General features: G+C 40.8%; 1 protein-coding gene across 5 annotated transcripts in view; it reads left to right on the top strand.

The window, feature by feature from the left end:
* The window catches only part of LOC109418168 (neural-cadherin), an 800,840-nt gene that overhangs the window by 461,524 nt on the left and 317,336 nt on the right, over nucleotides 1-21,980 (top strand). For all 5 annotated transcript variants that reach the window (XR_009997404.1, XM_062849755.1, XM_062849752.1 and 2 more), the window contains exon 2: nucleotides 1,229-1,372. Coding sequence is in view for 4 of the 5 variants with exons in the window: in XM_062849755.1 (XP_062705739.1) it covers nucleotides 1,229-1,372 (144 nt within the window). In the remaining variant the exon portion in view is untranslated. The remainder of the gene's footprint in view (nucleotides 1-1,228; nucleotides 1,373-21,980) is intronic.

The following is a 21,980-nucleotide window of genomic DNA, read 5'->3' as shown; positions in this document are numbered from 1 at the left end:
TCTTCATAGTTAAGTAGTGTAAAAGAATGTAGGTAATTCGTGAAACTTTTGCTGCGCCTACACTGCTTGTGATTTTCAATATTAGGCAGCTATGACGCCTGCTACGTCAGAATGTTGATAAATGAATGAATGAACGAGGACATAATGCATTTGGTCGTCGTTGGTTGGCCGTATATACGTATATAGACTGCATCGTTCGAATTGCATAGAAGAAGAAGAATTACAGTGGAACGAATGGCCAATGTTTGCGGGTTGTCTATCATTAGGCATGTAGCTATTACCATTTAAAATACAATAATAAAGTCGACAGTGCATCACCCTGCTTTGATCCGTTCACGACAATGCACACCGATATCTAATCTACGTGCTATACACTTGAATTCGAATCAACCAGCTTTATACGAATCAGTCTATGTAATTGGATTGGTCGGAAATCCATATCCTGAGGAAGCAGAGTTTTAATTGGAGCTTGGCTGTGGAAGCAGTTTATTATTAAAGAAAATAGAATCTCTATTTTATGATTATGACAGATAAAAACTTGAATAATCAGAAATAGCATTCTCTGTTCCAGAAAAATGTGACTAGGATTTTTAGTCATGCTGAAAAAATTACAAAAATAAAAATATTAGATGTCAAAAGGAATATTTGTCGATAATATTTCTAACCGCATGCCTTTTCAACTGGAACAAGTGCTGTCGTCTCTAATTACAACTATAATTGAATGGAAATGATTAATGATCTTCACCCAGTGAACTTCACCAGATTGGAAATCGAACCAACGACAAAAAAAAACAAATTATCAACAATTATATATCGTGAAATTCAATCAGTTTTGTGCCACAAATAATGTGCATCGATCCAAATTTGCTGCTCTGACTCCAATTCGTTTTACATTTTCTAGCTGATGAGTTTGCTTAATGACCATGCACATATAATTGCAGCCAAATAATTGTCGGTCTCAATCAGCAAATTTCCCGCTACAATTAACAGGTTTCTCGTTAGCGCGAAAAGCTCTATTTTTCACTGAATGCTCATCTCATCGCAATCTCCTGTTCACCCACATATACACGCGCACACATCCGACACCCTCTCGAAAGCCTCGAATGTTGCAAAACCATTTTCCGAATATCCGATTCCTGTCCGTTTCCCCCGAAACACCACATTTTAATGAAAAATACGTTTAATTTCATTTTTCCCCACTCTTCCGGCCGCGTCTCTCTCATTACAGTTACAAAATTCATCAAAACCGGTAACGCTGACAAGAACGACTACCCGCTCTACTTCGAGAAGGTCATCTATGAGGCGGACATTGACGAGAATGTCGAAGTCAACCACAACTTCCTCAACGTTACCGCAAAAACGCACGCTGAAGGTGAGTAGAAATTTGGATGATGATTATGTAATTGGGAATTTTCTGGGAAAGGATATAGCTTTGTGTGAAACTGATGCCCAATCAAGACCTACAAAGTTCCTGCATATTTAAGGTTAGAAAGAGTAAGGTAACTAGACAAATTAAAGCACAATGTGGCGAATACGACTTATCGACTTACCTTTGTGTCGTAAACTACATAGTTCTCGATTCTGGAAGTAACTTCCAAGAATCTTGTACAAGTACCCGGGACCAAGATGCAAGAGCGCATGGGAAAAACCCACCTTACTAACACTATAGAACGTGCTTCTAACATCCAGAGTCACTACTGCACTTTGTAAGCGACTTGAAAGCGTCTGAACTGATTATTCGAGAGATCATTTACGCTCTGGGTGTACCTAAACCATCTGTTCAAGATGATCTTCGCGATCAAGGATATTGGTTTATATGACGACGGTTCTCTTGGTGATGTCAAGCCGTTGACCAGGCTCTGCCGTTCCCAAATCTCTGGGAAGACTCCCTCGCCCTGGCATTTCTGCCGGACCTGAACATCTCGGGAGCCTCTGCGATAGCTAGTTTTAAGGCCAAGTTCGGAACGCCGTCCAGACCTGGGGCCTTACAAATACTTAGGGATTTTACAATTCCGCTTTGAACAGGATCATGACGCGAATACACCATCAAGGATTTCCTCCAACATATCTGAGGACTGCTCTATAGGACCCATTACACCTCTTGTCTTAGGCATTACGAACCTGTTGGCATCACCCTAGGCATCACCCCACGGATTCGCAATAGCACTATGACAGAGACCCTCAAAGCAGGCCTTTTTGTTTGACCTTACCTCGGTCCTAAGCGCGACCCCATGGCAGCGGTGAACACCACCGTCCACCAGTCGCTCATGGCACTCTTCATTAGCACGGGCTCGCTGCATTTGCCTCCAAGCCCGTAGGCAGGTACGGCACAGGCTCGCAATTGCATGAGTCCACCACTTCGCCGATGGTCTCCCATTCCTGGTGTGAACTAGCCTATGCATGCTGCACGTCACCGCAATAGGTTATCCATATTAAGGGTATGCGGTATACCGAAAAGTTTCGTCAAATACACCTCGAAACGAAATTCCGCGGAATTCCACGGAATTCAACCAGGCGAAATTTATGATTTTGAATTTCGTTTTGTTTCGTCAAATTCTAAAAATTTCGCCTTCAAAAAATTGATTTTGACGAAATTAAACGGAATTCCGCGGAATATCTAATAAATTTCGAAAACAAGTTCATTGTGTAAATGCCCTTTTTGAAATAGTTTAAATTTTTAGTGGAACTCTTGAAAGGGATTTACCATTACATCTGTATGACCAGGGCTGGATTTACGGGGGAGAGGGGGGGTGGCCGGGGGTGTTTATTCGGGCTCCGGGCCCCCACATTTTAGGCGCCCCTACAAAGACCTTTTTTGGTTATTATACATCCACTTTATGTTTCATATTGCTCAAATACTGTTTGAAAACAAAGAAATTTTTGTATGCTCATCACCAAGGGACCTTCGCATCCGCTCAGGCTTCGGGCAATCCTTGATCCGGGCCTGTGTATGACGAAACGCTATTCACGGTTAAGCTCTTATTTCTTTCGTTTTAACAAATGAGAAATCCCGTAGAATTTTCTGTAGGGTATTTTCTGATAAATTTAATCATCTATCATTTATTTGAAAGTTGTAGATTTCAAGTTTTCTCTAGATTGATTGGTAAACATCTAGTAGTTGATGTTCCACCTCATATGCTTCATGTTTCTGATAAACAATCGATATTAGAGCATCTCACAGAGCTACTAATTCTGGCACTGCAGTCTTGGGGAGTTAAACGAAAGTTTTAGATATTTCCCAACGTTTCGACTCGTATTATAGTCTTCTTCAGGGGATAATTCTGGCAATTTTTTTTTTCGTTTGGGATTGCATTGAACCAGGCTCCCCCCCCCCCCTCTACGGTCTTGCGTAGAACTCTCGGTGTCTGAACTATTATACACTGGATATGTAGCGTTTATTCTTAATTTCACCTAATGAAGCAATTGATTTCTTTGAACTACACATCTAGTGGAGGTAACGATTGGTTTGAAGATTGTGGCTTATTTGTAGTTCGAGCATCTTATAGCATCATCACAATGATGCAACGCATTGGTGTGATCTTAAGTTATTGGAGTAATCTTATTCGGTTATTGGTGTAAATTTTGAAATTTTCAATATGTGTTGCTAAAATTTAAAAAAAAATATCTGAGATCATTTGGGCACTTTGCGCTCTAACTCAGTCAATTTTGAACAAAATGACTTGATTTTTTACGCAGTGAGATGTGCAAAACTCCAAGTAAATTGCTACAATATTGGCTGACTTACAGCTCAAAGTGGTCAGAATCGGTCCAGAGCCCAAATGGTCCTCCACCCTTGTCACGCAAAGTTGGGTACTCATCTGAAATGTTTAAACATATCAAATTATATTTGAACACTCCTAGTCATTCATTCTGCATAAGATGCATGCTAATAGGAATTCAATTGTTAGTTTTGTGAGGAGATGTTTCCTAATTAGATCACCGAATTTGTGAGTAGTACTATTTTTCATGTGTATGTTATTATTTTAGCATTTTAGCTTACCGAAGACAAATCCAATGTCGGGTTTGATGTGAGAAACGGTAGAAAAACGGCAGGACCAGCAACAAACCTAATGGAACTGTAGCAAATGAAGTCTTAAAGGTGAGACTAAACGGAAACACCGCCAAGCCACCGCACCGTTAAAAAAATGCAAACACGTGGCATCCATTTCCTGATCAATTTGATATAACTGCAAAATTCCGCGGAACTTTTTCGAAAATTTCGTTTCGTTTCGACAAATACCGAGTGAATTCGGATTTTGTATCGATCTCACGAAACATTTTTGAATTTCGTTTCGTTTCGTACCGCATTGCATCAGAAATTTCACATATCGTTTCGTTTCGTTTCGCTTTGAAAAAATCCCATACCGCATACCCTTAATCCATATTCTACTGCCGGTCACACAACAAGAGTAATTTGAACACTCTAGTCTGTGCTCTTTCTGGAACAAAAAAAAAACATTTATTGATACGTATTTTGAATTTGAAATTAGGGTCTGGGACCATTTGGGCAGGAGCACCTATTTTGGGCACTTGCTGCTATAACTCAGTCAATTTTGAACCGATTGACTTAATATTTGAGACACGTTCAGATACGCACAGTATCTAGCCATGTACACAAATTCAAGTCAATCGGTTCGAAATTGACTCAGTTATAGCAGCAAGTGCCCAAAATAGGTGCTCCTGCCCAAATGGTCGCAGACCCTAACCCGTAGCAAAAAAAATCAAACACAGTGGGCATACCCTGTCTGGATACCGCTCGAAGTAACAATGTCAAGTACAAACAATCCATCTGATAAATGCTTCAAACGAAGGCAAACAACTGCCCCAGTAAGCTCGATAAAAAATACTTCCATTTATCCTATAGTTTGTGCGATTACGGCATCTGGTCCATTTGTGATGGTTTTAATTGATATTGCTTCATATCCGATAGTTCCCATTTAACTATAAAGCTCCAACCCATTGATTGGCTGCCATTGCATGTGACACAATAAAAAAATATGTACACGTCGAACAGACATGATTCTAAATTTAGCTCAAGGGTAGGTGATCAGATTGTTCGGTTGGTGCTTCATTTAAGGTTGACATTAATTTAAACGTCATATTAGAGTAAATATTAATATTCAAGGATTCGGAGGCGAATGACTTTTTGTTAAAACCTCTTTAATTAATAAATAATAATAATAATAAAATATTCAAGAATTCAGCCAGCTTTGCGTATTAATATCCAGTGCTTCACAGTAGAAAGTGTGACAGGAGAGTACGTGAAGCTGGAGGAGTGGATAATGTAAATCACCGTAGACTGTCTGTGGAAATCTATTCACGAAGCAGCGCTTGAAGTGATACGTACTGCTCAAAGACGGTCAAGAAACAGTTGGTTCGATGAGGAGCATTAGAAGGTGACGAATGAAAACGTGGCCTGAAGTTATTGTCTGATAAGCGGAAAAATAGAAAGCGGTACCAGGAACCAAGAGCTGCTCACAACAGAAAGAAGGCACAAAACAGTATGGAATAAAATAGTATGCGGAAATTTTACGAAACTGTCAATGGCGTTCGAAAAAAAAACTGCGCCGTATCTCGTCTCGTGACAGTGAATGTAACGTGTATTTCAGTAAAATTAGGAATTGTTTTCGCCCTACCCACTAAGTAAATCACCCATATGATTTTAACGATATTTTTTCGGCCACATAACACAGGGCCCATATAGCCGAGGCGGTAAACGCACGGGTATTCAGCATGACCATGCTGAGGGTGACGGGTTCGATTCCCGGTCAGTCCAGGATCTTTTTGCAAAGGAAATTTCCTTGACTTCCTTGGGCATAGAGTATCTTTGTGCCTGCCACACGATATACGCATGCAAAATGCTCATTGGCAGAGGAAGCTCTCAGTTAATAACTGTGGAATTGCTCATAGAACACTAAGCTGAGAAGCAGGCTTTGTCCCAGTGAGGACGTTACGCCAAGAAGAGAAGAAGAAGAGGAGGAACACATTGATATTAACTTTTTTGTTTGCGCTCCCATTCGTAATTGTATGAAGAAAATAAAGCTGTTCTGTGAGCGAAGGAGGCTCTCATTTGCTCCCTCATAAATATGAGAAATGTTACCTGTGTCATGTTCAAAATGATTGCCCTTTTCAAATTGTAAGAAAAATCACCTCCTTCATCCTTGAGAATTTGTATCCGCCTACCTGAATGTGATTAAATCACCTAAATGATTATTCAATCATAATTCATGAAAATATGAAAGTTTTTCATGCCTCAACAAGTACTGGAAATTTCGCTTTCTAAGTATAAACCACCTACGATTTTTTGCATCAACATATGTTTAGAAAAAGTTATCTTCATATTTTGTTTTTTATGTTGGTGCCCTAACAAGTGCAAAAAACTATGTGATTCGGATACTTCTTCCAGAAATTCTAACAGAAATCCCTTGAAATGAAAGAAATAGGTCAAGGATTCTTTCGAAATTCCAGGAATTCTTCGAAAATTTATTCAAAGATTACCCCAGAAATGTCTCAACGAGCTGTTAAAAAATAAAAACTAACAATTATTCATTCGTATTTTTTACCAGGGATTTCTTCAGTTTTTTTGATAAGCAATTACTCCATAAATTATTCCAGGAATCATTCTAGAAAATCCTGCAGGGATTGTTTAATACATTTCTTTATGAATTTTTTCAGAAGTCATTCAGTGATTTCTTGGAAAATTTCTTAAAACAATTACACTAGTTTACAAAATAAAAGGAAAATCTTAAACTTCTGTCAAAGACCAAAATTTTTGAAGCATAATTAAGCGCTGATTTCTAAACCGTGTTTCAAAAAATTTTAAGTAGAATAGTTCTTGAGTTTTATATCTTTTTTATTTAAATATGGAATTTAATAAAATACAAATATCTTGCGTTTTGTTCAACCAATTCAAAATCTTTTTCCATTAATTAAAAGCTGAATATAATACCGTTCGATCATCTGAATGCAGGTTTTGCGTCATATTGATGAAATTCAAGATATTCGCGAGTTTTGGGGACGATCTCCCTAAATTTCAGCAAAATTTCCAAAAATATATGAAGTGTATTTTTTTTTCAATAAGAAAAAAAATTAACGATAATTTGACATATCATTTGTAGGCGAGCTACAGTAAAAATTTCAGCTCAATCGGAGCATTGATTACGGAGAATGAGATGTATAAAGTGAGCGAATTTTATTTAAAATAGAACAAAAACCGATGTCAAATCGTCAACCTTGTATAAAAAGTAGAAAAAATTTCTGTATTTTTTTCCTTCGCGTTTTCGATCTCAGGGCATGATTCTAGATCAAAAATGATCATCAGCTTACCGAGTTCAAAAATGCTGTAAACTAGTGTTATATGTAGAAGGATTTATTTTGAAAACCACGATTGGATATCTTCAGAAATTTCGCCAGTAATTATTTCAAAATACCTCCTAGGGAATTTTAAAGAATTTTTTCAAGGAGTACCTTCGGAGATTTCTCGGAGAAATTCTCTAGGAACGCTTTCAGGGATTCTTTTAGAAAAATCATCATTTATTTAATATTTTCCTCAAAGTTTTTTTTTTTGAGACTGCTCCAGAAACTATTTCCAGAAATCCTTATATAAATCCATTCTTGGATTTCTTCCAAAACTGCTCCATGGATTCCTTTGGAAAATCATCCAGGAATTCCGTTCAGAAAATCTTCTACAGATTCCATTTGAAAATTATTTTGGATCACCATTGATGGATTGCTTCAGGAGTTTCTCTACAGTTTCCTCCAGCGGGTCCTTCAGAAATTTCTTCAATAATATCACCTGAAAAACTTTCCCCAGAAATTCTTCTATAGATTCTTTCAGAAATCCATGCTAGAATTATTCCAGGAAACCATCCACGGTTTCCTTGCAAAAATCAAAAGTTCAGAATTCCTCCAAAAATGTCTCCACCAATTTCTTTAGAAAATGGTGGCTCCTTTCAAGTTCAAAGGCGATATGCGTGCACTTTACATGAGAATTAATTGAGGCAAGCACGCATATGGCCTCCAATTTATCATCATATGCAACATCTTGTATGATTATTGGTTGTCAGAGCCAGGGTTGAATGTCTCTATAATGAAGACAAACCCATGAATCAAATCCAAAACTGATCCGTGGATACTCTCGTTTTTTATTTTTTTTTTGTATTCATGAAATTTAAATTAGAGCTAATTCTTCACACTACGGATACCTTCAGAAATTACCTCAGGAATTCGGTCATAACTTCTTCGAGGTTTGTTTTGGTGGAATTCCATGGATTTCTCCTGAAACACCGATATACATTCTTCTAGAGATTCGTTAAGAAAATCTTCCAGATTATTATTCTGAAATTCTTTTGAATATTCTTTCGTATATTTAATCAGTGGCTTCTTCCAAAAATTCGCACCAATCCTTCTTCAAGATGTTCACTAAGGTTTAAATGAAGAATTGCTCTAAGAATTTCAACGGAAATTCCAGCATGAACATGTTATGAAAAATCTTCTGGAATTCATCGAGAAAGTCCAGAGTTCAAAAAGGAATTTCCTCAGGACATCTTCTGTTTGGCTCTGGTCCTTCTTCTAAGGAAACTCTAGGAGTTTCTACATTAACTCTTTTAGGAATCTATTATGCATTAATTACTTTGATTTCCTAAAGAAAATCCTTTGGAAATGTTTCATGTTTCTTTTCATTGGAATCTTTGATCCACAAGGCTATTTCTCCAGGCATTTATTCAGCAATACCTTAATAAATACGTCAGCAAATTGCTCCAAGGATACTTTCAGAAAATACTACAAATTTTTTATAGAAGGATTTCTCTAGAAATTCTTCTAGGCTTTCCTTCAGATATTCCCTCAACAACTTCTTCTAAATTTTTTTATGGTAGAATCCGATGGCTTCCTTTTGAAACTCTTTAGAATTATTTCTAAGGAATCGCTTAGAAAATCTTTCCCTAAGGGACTCTTCCAGAAATTCTTTCGAAGATTATTCCATAAATGATTTCACTGGTTCCTTTCGGAAATCTTCCAGAATTCAACAATTTGCACTAATCTTTCTTCAAAAAGTTCTCCGGGAATTTGTTGAGGAATTGTTCTTAGCATTCGATTGGAAGGTCCCACATAAATATGTCCAGGAACTTCTTCTCGCATTCATCCAGTCAATTCAGAGTTTATAATCTTCATATTTTTTTTCTCAGAAAAATCTGCAGCACTTCCTCTAAAAACACTCTAGAATTTCCTTCACGATTTTTGTGCGATTATTGGGCAGTGCGCAATAATTCCTAGGAATTTCTACAGGGATTCTTTTAGAAATAACTCATTTTTTCCTTGGGGTCTTTGATTATAGATGCTCCGGTTGGTAGTTTGCCTAGGCAATCATACAAGATTTTTTTTGGAAATACGTTCACAGATTCAGAGAAATTTTCAATAGATCATCCAAGAATTTTATTGGAGGATTTTTTTAGGAATTTTCCCCAAAATACATCATTGAACTTTTCTACGAATTCTGACAAAGGTTTTTCGAGGTTTGCATAGAGATATTCCAGAGTTTTCTTCAAGATTTTCTCTGAGATTTTTTTAGATATTCTTTGAGAATCCCTGAAGCAATTATTGCACAATTTTCTAGAAAGTAGTTCCTTGAAGAAATTGTTTAAAATTTTCAGGAGGGATTCCTGGACAAAAAATTCTGAAATTTTTGAAGTTTCCTCTGGAGGAATTTCTGAATGGATGACTGGATGAACACTTGAAGAAACTCTTTAAAAAACTTTCCTAATTTGCGGAATAAAAATCATGGGAAACTTCTGGAGGAATTTCGAAAGTAACTCCAAAGAAAAAAATGCTTGATAAATTTCCTGAGAAATTCCTGCAGAAATCAGTGATGGAATTTGAGAAGGAATCTCCCAAAAATAGCTGCAGAAGTCACTGCAGAAATTGCCGAGAAAAATGTACTGGAGGCATTTATGAAAAACTCCATCAATACATTTTTAAGTGATCCCTGGAGGAATCCTTGGAAAAATACGTGGATATCCTGGAGGAATTCGTAAAGGATTTTTCCCAAGTAGCATTTTTTAATAAATTGTACTAGAAGAGGTTCATAAAATCATAATAAAACCAAAATAAAAGGAATAAGGTTTTATGGCGGTTCTGAAAACCTCTACAAGACCAATTGACCATCAAAATGTTACTAGGTACAATTTCTGAGAGGATTGGTACACAAACATCTCTGAAATACAATCTGGGAAAATGTTGGAAGAAGATCTGTCACAAAAAAATCCCTCAGGAGTTCTTAGAAGCTCCTTCAGATATTAGTCCAAGTATTTTCGCACATATATTTAGGTATTCATTTAGAAATTCCTCTAGGAAACTCTCTGAATATTTTACTGGAAGTTCATTTTTTCAGACCTAAGATGTCTTGAAGGAACCTTCAAGAATTTTTTTTCATGATTACCTGCAAATGGTTGTCTAGTTCTTCCATGTATTCTTCCAAAGGTTCTACCAAGGGAAAGCTATTCAGAACCAATATTGCAAATAAGAAAATGTAATGATGGTAACCACGGCATCAGCGACCAAGGGGCGCTTATAGGGGAGAGCAAAGGGGGTTACAGGGCCGTTTCAGGGAGGTACCAGGAGATCTTAGGGGCGGCCCTTTGATCTCAATGGGTTTCAGGGATGTACCAGGGCATCTCAGTCGTGTTTCAGATGGCCCCAGCAGGATTCAGAGGGATACCTGGAGCCAGGAGGTGTCAAGGGCATGTGGAGCAGGGATGCCAGATGATTTTTTTTGAAAAATCAGTATCACTCTTTTCAAAAATCTGTATATCATACAAAATTTGTGAGAAAAATCTGTATCCCATTCAAAAATAAAATTGCCCCTCTAGCTGAAAAATATGTATTTCATATACAGTTGACTCTCTACATCTCGATATTGGAGGGAACATCAAAATAGGGAGAGATTGAATTCAAGAACCAATGTGTAATGCACACTAGATTGAAAAACCGTACGTAACTAGGAAAAAACCGTCAACAAACAGATGGCACTTCGCATTCCCAAAATGTTTTGCACCTAAGAGACGCAACCTGTAAAAACGGGCATATCGACATATGGAGAGAAAATCTAGAACAAAAACGAACAAGATCGCATCGAGATAGAGAGATATCGAGATAAGGAGATATCAACATGTAGAAAGGTTAAATGTATGCAGATTGCAGTGGCCGACCAAACCATCGAGATAGGGAGAGATATCGAGATGTTGAACATCGACATGTAGAGAGTCGACTGTAAAACAATATCTGTACGGATGCTCAAAAATAAATATATGGTATCCCTGATGTCGAGTTGCCTCATGGGCGCTTGACGGGTTCTCGGGGGTTCCAGGGGAGTTCCAGAGGGTCTCAGAGGCATTTCAGGGAGTGTCAGAGGGTATCGAAGATCTCTGGGGCGTTTCAAGGAGGTCCTAGGTTATTTCAGGATAACTACCAAAAGATTTCCAAGAGGGTTTCAGGCAGTCCAAGCGGATTTCCTTGTGGCCTCAGGCGCGCCTCAAGGGGTATCAGGGGGCACCAGGGGTCTTTGGGGCGTGTTAGTAATTTTCGAGGGGCACCGAAGATCTCATGGAGATCATCCCTGTAGTTACCTGGACGCCTCCTGAAACGCTCCTAAAATACTCTGAAGCGCCTTTGAGAACCCTTGGAGAGTCTCTTTGTACCCCCTAAAATTCCCTGTAACGTCCCTAAGACATCTTGAAGCGCCCTTGAGGTCACATGCAATTCTCTCTGAAACCTCTAGGGACCCTCTGCGATCATCCTTTGCTCGTCTTAACAAATCGGTGGTCCAATAGTGATGTTGGCAAAGTGGTGATGAGTGTTGAAAATTTTTTTTAGGGGAAGAATTATTGTACCTTGAAACTCTAGTGACGTGCGATAACGATGCTACTCGAGAGGCTCGAAAGCGTCTAGCAACTTCGAATTAGGCTTTTTATAGCATCCACAACGAGCAGGAGTCCGGTTGCGTTACACGGTCACGAACTTGGACATTGAATGGAGTCAATCGGAAAGCGTTTGATGTTTTTGAACATAGAATACTGCCAACAATATGAGTTGGACTGGTCCCGTCACAAAGATGTCGAAAAATGGCAGGCGAAGATAATATTCAGTAGAGAATCAGTGAGAGTTCAGCGCTTCCTTGGCAGACCACGCACAGTGTGCAGAACTGTTGCTGCGGAATCTCAGTTTTTCTATGTAATTATTTTCTAACAGCATTAACATTAACATTCTTTCCAAGAGTGACTTATCCATGCAAACAGAGCTTCATTCTGGCGAATCAGAACATGGTAGTACTCTCTGTGTGTATTTCCCATCCCATCATCATTTCCAAACTTCATTCAGCAGGTGTTAAAACGAAATAATGAGAATTTTAATTCAATCCAGAACAAAGGTAGCACATCCAAACAATGAGCAGCTCGAGTCCTCTTTCGGTGAAATTGCGTTGAATACAAAGTGACCTTTCTTCTTTGGAAGCACGACTTTTTTTTAGAATAGGTACAGATTCTGTAGCCATTTCGGTAGAAAAATAACTCAATTGAAACTTTTTCTAAAAAGAAACACAAAGTTTCTTGTAGCAATATGAGGCATTTAATAAGTGATTTAATGAGGCGTTATTTTCAGAGATGAAAATGATGCTTTCCAAGAACTTTTGCCCGGAATTATTTTCTCCCCAACATATGTACCCATTGAGGGAGATTTTATATGAACATGTTCCGCAATCGGGTGGTAGACGATTTGAAGCAAAAGCCGAAATGAGGAGGGTGCCACACCGTGTTGCAAGTTTGCCTTCTTAATTACTGTGCTAATTGGAAAACTCGAGCCTGCACAAAGTTCAGGTGTAGCATGTTCTCTAGTTCTGACAGCTAACACGACAACGACGACGCTCGCGCTCTGAATGTACTCTCAATTTCCTTCCTAATTAGATATTCTTGTTCTGTGCATCCGAATGGGGGAAATTTTCAAGAAAACTCTTCTCGGAATGCGAGAGAGTTAGAAGAGGATGCTGTATGCGGCTAATGAACACCTGATTTGAGTAATGCTGGAATGGCGGAACAGTTTGGCTTTGATTAAGTGATTAACACTTGATGTTTTTTCGTTTGTATTTGATAATGTTAATGCGCATCGTTATCATTATCGTTAGCTTCAGTATTGAGAGAGCTTTTATGTTCGATTCTCACCAGAGTAAAGAATCTAATGACGTATTAATCAATTTCGAAATTATTACTGGGAAAGGGATTTTTGGACAATTTTATAGGTGTGAAAAACCTTTTTTTTTATTCTTCAATCACTTAACCTAATTAACAGCTCTTTTGTCCACTAGGGCACTTCGTGAGCGATTCCAATTGGAAGCTGTACTTACACTTTGTACAGCGCCTAAATGTATTCTATTAACTGTGAAACTGTAGGAGTGGTCATACAACACTATTCTGAGATGGCATTGTTCTAGTTGAGGCGTTACGCCAAGAACGAGAGAACTTGTATCTTTGGCATACATTATCATTATCATTTCCTGCATTTATATTTACCCTTTTTTGTTTTCAGCATTTTGTGATTTAAGCCTTATGTTACGATTCTATAGCTTCAGCCTTTCGTGTTCAGCATTTTGTGCATTAAGCCTTTTGCAATTCAGCCTCATCTTAGTATCCCCCTGAGAAATTATTCATATTGCTTCAGAGATTACTCTAGGGACTCGTTGCCTTAAAACTTCATCCAGATTTTTACGGTGAATTTTCCATGGGCTTCTTCAAAAATTCTCCAAATGATTGTTCAACAAAAAACTTACAAGGAATACTTCAGAAATTCTTCAAAAAATCCTTGATAAATTCCTCCAAAAAATTCTTCAATGATTTCTCCTGGAAATCTTTTACAATTTATTTCATTTATTTAGTTCAACATCAAATTCATGATAACACTAAATCAACTATTTGCCTTCATAATACTCGATTTGCAGCTGCAGCTCTCCAACGTCAGTCACGCCCAACGCTCGCCAGTCATGCTCCACCAGGTCTGCTCATCGCGCTTTCTGCGCTCACGCCTTTTTGTCCCAACCGGATGGTTAGCAAACACCAACTTTGCAGGGTTTTTGTCCGGCATTCTTGCAACATGCCCTGCCCACCGTTTCCGTCCAGCTTTGGCCACTTTCAGCATTGGCGTACCTAGGTTTTTTTTTCCTGGAGGGAGCCCAGGGGGACCTGACTTGAGATGAACTTTAAGCGGGATGGGCGCCCGATATGTCAATATGCAAATTGGTATTGGAGTTTTGAGTAATCAAAATGACTGTTTTAGATTTGTTCATAGTTTCGTAAACTATATGAGTACGAACAATTCCTCCAAGATTTTTTTTTTCCATAGCTTGCTTCAGTGATTCCATCAGGGCTTCTTCCAGAAATTCAATCAAGAATTCATCTTTAGAGGTTCCTCCAGCAATTGTTCCAGTGCTTTTTTCGAGGTTTCCTTTAGGAATTTCTCCAGAGATCCTTTAAGGTATTTCTGCAGGTATTCAGAGGTTTGTACAGGGATTTCTCCATATATGCCTTCCAGAATTCCACTAGAGATTGCTCCAATAATTACATCTGGAATGATTCGAAGTATTTCTGCAGGAATGTATTCCAGAAAATCTTTTAGAAAATTTTACTTAGAGATTATTAAAAAATACTCCAAGAATTGTTTGAAATATTGTACAAAAAAACCTTTAGGAATCCTAGTATTACTTCAACAATTACTGCAGACATTGATTTCTTCAATTTTATCAAGGATTATTCCTAGAAAAATTCTTCCAGGTATTCGCTAAGAAAGCTCTCCTGAGATTCCATAGAGTTCCTCATGGGGTTGCTTCCGAGATTGCTCATCGTGTTTCTTCAGAAATTACTTCGAGTTCCTCCAGGAATTCACCGGAAATTTCTTCTGTTATTCTTTCAAAAACGAATTCCGGGATGTGTGAAAAATTAGCATAAGTTAAAATTCACGAACAAAAATAAACAAAAAAAAAGAATTCCGGAGTATTTCAAAAATGCCTGCATGAACTCTTGTTGTGATTCCTTCAGAAACTCCCCCAAGAATTAATCCAGGATTTCAGGATTTCCTCAGGAATTTTAGTGGTTTCTTCAGTATTTCCTCTAAGAATTCATCAGAAACTCCTCCTGGAATTCTCTCAGAAACCGAACTTTATATTTCATCATAAATCTTGAGATTCCTCCAGAAACTCCTCAAGGGATTCCTCCAGGAATCCCTCCTGGAATTCCTTCAAAAATCGTTCTGTGATTACTCTACAAATTTCCATTGAAATTTCTTTAGAAATTATCTTGAAATTTCTGCAGAAATTTATCTTGGAATTTCTTCTGAAATTCCTCCAGTAATTGCTTCCAGAATTTCTCTCGAGATTCCTCCAGGAATTCATTCCAGGAACAGTTCCTCGGAATTTCCCCGAAAATTCCTTTACAAATTTATGCAGGAATTCTTCCTGGAGAAAAAGGATTTCATCCAGGCATATCTACCACGAATTTCAACGGAATTACCCCAGGTATTTCTTCAGGAATATCTACGGGAATTTATTCAGGAATGGATCCAGGAATTCCTCCAGGCATTTCTTCGGAAATTCGTACAGCAATTGCTTCAAGAATTCTTCCTGGAATTCCTCCAGAAATCTTTCCAGGGTTTCCTCCAAGAATTAATCCAGGAATTTCTTCTCCTCGGTTTCCTCTACACATTCCTCCAGGAATTATTTCATGGATTCCTCCAGAAATTCCACCGATGCTTCCTCCAGTAATTCTTCCAGAAATTCCTTCTGAAATTGCTCCTGGAATTCTTCCAGAAATTCCTCTTCAAATTTCTCCTGGAACTCCACCAGAAATTTCTCTAAGAATTCCTCTAGGAATTTCTTCAGAAATTTCTCCATGAATTCCTTCCAGAATTCCTCTACAGATTTTTCCAAGAATTAATTGAAAGATTTAAAAAAAATGAATTAGGGATTTCTCCTGGAATTCTTCCATGAATAGTTCCATGGAATTTCCCCATGATTTCTAATAGAGATTTCTCCAGGAATTCCTCCTGGGATTCCGCCTGGAAGTTGTCCGGAAGTTCCTCCAGGAGTGCCTTTTGAGGTTCCTCCAGAAATTTGTTTCAGGGATTCCTTCAGGGTTCTTTTCAAGAATACCCCCAGGGATTCTTCCAAGAATTTCTGTAGAAATTTCTCTAAGAATTTTTCCAGGAATTCCTTAAGAGGTTTCTTCAGAATTGCTCAAGGAATTCTTTCAGAAAGTCCTCCAGGAATTCATATAGGAATTCCTTCAGGAATTCCTTCAGAAATTGATCCAGGAATCCCTCCAGGAATTTCTTCGGAAATTCCTACAGCATTCCTTCAAGAATTTCTTCAGGAAATCCTTCAGAGATTACTTCAGATATTCTTTCAGAAGATTCTTCTGGAAACTTTATAGGAATTTTTCCAAGGGATTCCTCCGGAAATTCCTGCAGGTTTCCTCGAGGAATTAACCCATGAATTTCAACTCCAGAGATTCCTCTAGAAAGGGCCCATATAGTCGAGGCGGTAAACGCACGGGTATTCAGCATGACCATGCTGTGGGTGACGGGTTCGATTCCCGGTCGGTCCAGGATCTTTTCGTAAAGGAAATTTCCTTGACTTCCTTGGGCATAGAGTATCTTCGTGCCTGCCACACGATATACGCATGCAAAATGGTCATTGGCAGAGGAAGCTTTCAGTAATAACTGTGGAAGTGCTCATAGAACACTAAGCTGAGAAGCAGGCTTTGTCCCAATGAGGACGTTACGCCAAGAAGAGAGAGAGACCTCTGAGAATAAGTATTGTGCTGACTTCGCAATTAAGCTCCAATTTTGTCGTAGACTAGTGAATAGAAAGTAAATAAAATTGTATTCTGATCAGTAGCAGTTTCTTCAGTAAATCAAATTTCTTTAAATTTCACTTAAAAAGATGCACTTGTGAGAAATAAGTTTCTCTAGGTGATATTTATTTTTATTGCTTTGCTACGGAAATATCACTGAGATTTGGACAAATGTTTCAAATAATATTCTAAGGGCGCAATTCTGAATTTCACTTCATGGGGACGCACCCGTAAAAGCGGATCCGGACTGATACCGAGTAAGTCTATACAATGGACGAATACTAACTAAGGAAGCAAGTTTGTGCAAGCACAAGCATACGAAGCCATCAGGTGCAACTTAATCAAATTTAATACTTCAGTCTTGTCAGTTGAACTTTTTACTTTCTAGTGGTTAGGTCAAACCGCACCATGCCTCCTACCCTGTCCCAACCGAGAATGTGGAAATCAATTAAGGAAATTTCTCGGTCAAAGCCATGTATTTTCCCCCCATTGGAGAAAGATGGGAGATAACATTCCATTCCTTCTGAACCAAGCCGCTTGTAAGCCCGGATTTTTATGGTTCGCTTCCTCCCACTGATTTTCCCCAATTTCGATTGGACGCAAGTTACTCTCTGTTTCTCGGCTCAGCTCAGGGGTTCCGGATTGCCTTGATCCGGAACGATATTCCAGCAATGAGATTAACTTGGTTACCCATCCGCTTGGACGCGTTCAATAGGCGCAATTCTGTTTCGTTCTGGCAATTTGCCTGTACTTTCCGAATCGGGAACCGACACCGCGCTGCTGGAAGGAAGACAGACATCTAAAATTATATGCCGCATTTTCCTTTCATACCGTCGCGCCACAGAGATGAAACAACTGCGGGAAGTGGATTGCGACAAATTGGTTGCGGATTTGTGGGGAAGCGAATTTCCATGAGCAGGATCACGGATGGCGGCGCGACAGTCGGAAAAGAAAATTGACACTCATTGGGTCAATGGGTGCTTTGCCTAGGATGAGTGCTGCGGATTCAATGGAATTACAACTTGAAAATAGCATTGGAAATCGAATTGCCGTAAAGCTCAACCGTTAGCTGTTATTTGGACTACTTCAAGGTTGTTTCATATTCACACAGCAACATATAAGTCAAAACAGGGCCCATCATCCAGACCATGGATGTTTAGGAAGTTTTGGTTTGCTCCTAGGTGTGGTCCAGCTATTATGTCATTTTCATTTATTTAGTTAACATCAAATTCATGATAATACTGAATCAACAATTTGCCGCCATAATACTCGATTTGCAGCTGCAGCTCTCCAACGTCGGTCACGTCCAACAATCGCCAGATCACGCTCTACCTGGTCCGCCCATCGTGCTCTCTGCGCTCCACATATGTACCAACCGGATGGTTAGCAAACACCAACTTTGCAGGGTTGTTGTCCGGCATTCTTGCAACATGCCCTGCCCATCGTATCCTTCCGGCTTTGACCACTTTCTGGATGCTGGGTTCGCCGTAAAGTGCAGCGAGCTCGTGGTTCATCCTTCTCCGCCACACACCGTTCTCCTGCACGCCGCCGAAGATCGTCCTTAGCACGCGTCGCTCGAAAACTTCGAGTGCTTGCAGGTCCTCCTCGAGCATCGTCCATGTCTCGTGTCCGTAGAGAACCACCGGTCTTATTAACGTCTTGTACATGGTACATTTGGTGCGGGGGTGAATCTTTTTTGACCGCAGTTTCTTCTGGAGCCCATAGTAGGCACGACTTCCACTGATGATGCGCCTTCGTATTTCACGGCTCACGTTATTGTCAGCCGTTAACAAGGAACCGAGGTAGACGAATTCTTCTACCACCTCGAAAGTATCCCCGTCTATCCTAACATTGCTGCCAAGGCTTGTCCTGTCTCCCTCAGTTCCACCTACCAGCATGTACTTTGTCTTAGCCGCATTCACCACCAGTCCGACCTTTGCTGCTTCATGTTTCAGGCGGGTGTACTGTTCTGCCACCGTTCCAAATGTCCTAGCAATAATATCCATGTCATCCGCAAAACATACAAATTGGCTGGATTTCGTGAAGATCGTACCCCGGCTGTTGAGCCCGGCTCGTCGCATAACACCTTCCAGGGCGATGTTGAATAGTAGGCAGGAAAGTCCATCACCTTGTCGTAGTCCCCGTCGAGATTCAAATGAACTGGATAGTTCACCCGAAATCCTTACGCTGTTCTGCACATCGTTGCTCTTATCAGTCTAGTCAGCTTCCCGGGAAAGCTGTTCTCGTCCATAATTTTCCATAGCTCTGTGCGGTCGATACTGTCGTATGCCGCTTTGAAGTCGATGAACAGGTGATGCGTTGGGACCTGGTATTCACGGCATTTCTGGAGGATTTGCCGTACGGTGAAGATCTGGTCCGTTGTCGACCGGCCGTCGATGAAACCGGCTTGGTAACTTCCCACGAACTCATTTACTTTAGGTGAAAGACGACGGAAGATGATCTGGGATAGCACTTTGTAGGCGGCATTCAAAATGGTGATCGCTCGAAAGTTCTCACACATTAACTTGTCGCCTTTCTTGTGGATGGGACAGATTATCCCTTCCTTCCACTCCTCCGGTAGCTGTTCGGTTTCCCAGATCTTGACTACTAACTGGTGCAGACAGGTGGCCAACTTTTCCGGGCCCATCTTGATGAGTTCTGCTGCGATACCGTCCTTACCAGCCGCTTTGTTGTTTTTGAGCTGGTGGATGGCATCCTTAACTTCCCTCAGCGTGGGAGTTGGTTCGTTCCCGTCCTCTGCTGCACCAACATAGTCATCTCCTCCGCTGCCTTGGTCCTCCGTGCCTACATTCTCTTCGCCATTCAGGTGCTCGTCGAAGTGCTGCTTCCACCTATCAATCACCTCACGTTTGTCCGTCAGGAGGCTCCCTTCCTTATCCCTGCAGATTTCGGCTTGCGGCACGTAGCCTTTGCGGGATGCGTTGAGCTTCTGGTAGAACTTGCGTGTTTCCTGTGAACGGCACAGCAGTTCCATTTCCTCGCACTCCGCTTCTTCCAGACGGCGCTTTTTCTCCCGGAAGAGACGGGTCTGCTGCTTCCGCCTCTGTCTGTATCGCTCCACATTCTGTCGGGTTCCATGCTGCAGCATTACCGCCCGCGCTGCATCCTTCTCCTCCAGAACCGCTCTGCACTCCTCGTCGAACCAATCGTTTCGTCGACTCCGTTCTACGTACCCGATAGTGCTCTCGGCTGCGTTGTTGATGGCTGCTTTGACTGTACTCCAGCAGTCCTCTAGAGGGGCCACATCGAGCACACCCTCGTCCGGCAACGCTGCCTCGAGATTCTGCGCGTATGCGGTGGCGACATCCGGTTGCTTCAGTCGCTCTAGATCGTATCGGGGCGGCCGCCGGTAATGTACATTGTTAATAACGGAGAGTTTTGGGCGCAGTTTAACCATCACCAGGTAGTGATCAGAGTCGATATTAGCGCCACGATAGGTCCTGACGTCGATAATGTCGGAGAAGTGCCGTCCATCAATCAGAACGTGGTCGATTTGCGATTCCGTTTGTTGTGGTGATCTCCAGGTGTAACGATACGGGAGGCTGTGCTGGAAGAAGGTGCTACGAATGGCCATGTTCTTGGAGGCGGCGAAATCGATGAGGCGTAGGCCATTTTCGTTCGTCAGCTGGTGGGCGCTGAACTTTCCAATCGTCGGTCTGAATTCCTCCTCCTGGCCTACCTGAGCGTTTAGATCCCCTATGATGATCTTGACGTCGTGGTTTGGGCAGCGGTCGTACTCGCGTTCGAGCTGCGCGTAAAATGCGTCTTTGTCATCATCAGTGCTTCCGGAGTGAGGGCTGTGCACGTTTATTATGCTAATGTTGAAGAATCGGCCCTTGATCCTCAACCTGCACATTCTTTCGTCGATCGGCCACCAACCGATCACGCGCCTCTGCATGTCGCCCATCACTATAAAAGCTGTTTCCAGCTCACGTGTGTTGCCGCAACTCTGGTAGATGGTATGATTACCTCTAAACGTTCGCACCATAGATCCTGTCCAACACACCTCCTGCAGCGCTACGATTCCGAACCCGCGGTCCTTCAGTAGATCGGCGAGTATGCGGGTGCTCCCGATGAAGTTGAGAGATCTGCAGTTCCACGTACCGAGCTTCCAATCGCAAGTCCCTTTTCGTCGCTGTGGTCGTCGCCATTGGTATCGGTTCGCATTCTTCTCTTGTTGATTTTCCGGTGCTAGACTTTTTTACGGCTGGCTCGCAGGGCCTGACACCAACCCACTAACCCAGGGAGCTGGGCTTACCTTCCCGGAAGCTACGGGTTCTGCATTGGCATTTCCTCCAACTACAGTGCTAAATAGCTAGGCTCGAGCGCCAGTCTTCGCCAGCTATTATGTGTGTTTTTTATAAAGGAAGCTTTGTGGAGCTGCATAAGCATAGTATAGCACACTTGGCTGAGAATCAAGCACTGTCACAGAAGGAACGTTACCCTGAACACAGTTCTTGTATTACCTTGCATTAATCAAATCTTTTAACAAAGCAACGCAATTGTGAAATATATTTGATAAAACAGCTTCACAGAAACGAATCAGTCATGCTGAAAATATATTATTACATAAACTTTTGCGCCATAAGTAAAGCTCAGTTCTTTGCCCTGTGGAGACAATTTGAATGTTCATTCTGTGCTCTTCCCGACCCCCCGAAAACCATCACTCTATAGAAAATTAAGCAGAAATGTTTAAACACCACTCCGGACACAGAGAGCACAGTCTCCCAACTTTGTCCTCCTGACCGGTTAGTTTTGAGTTTTCCAACTTAAACTGAATTTACCCAGACCCCTGTAGCTGGTTGGTACCTGCCTGCGTGAGAAATGGCAAGCATCACGCCCTATGGACTTGTTGGATGGCCAAGCCAACCAGCTACTTGTCTTCGTATGACGCCGCCAACAAGTAGCTAACTGTGCTCTCTCCGTTGATGGTTGCCTCCGGGACTACTGGATCCATCTTGTCATCGTTGTCACCCATCCTCCTATTGCGAACCCGGCAAGTGAAATCTCATCAGCAGTGCATTGTTGAAATTTAGTTTTTGGAATACTTTTTTTTTATTTCTGCTACAGAAA

Source organism: Aedes albopictus, chromosome 2 (genome assembly GCF_035046485.1).
Source record: "Aedes albopictus strain Foshan chromosome 2, AalbF5, whole genome shotgun sequence".
In the NCBI taxonomy this organism is placed as follows: Eukaryota; Metazoa; Arthropoda; class Insecta; order Diptera; family Culicidae; genus Aedes; species Aedes albopictus.
The sequence above is the reverse complement of the archived record's forward strand: the minus strand, read 5'-3'. Positions and strand labels throughout refer to the sequence as shown.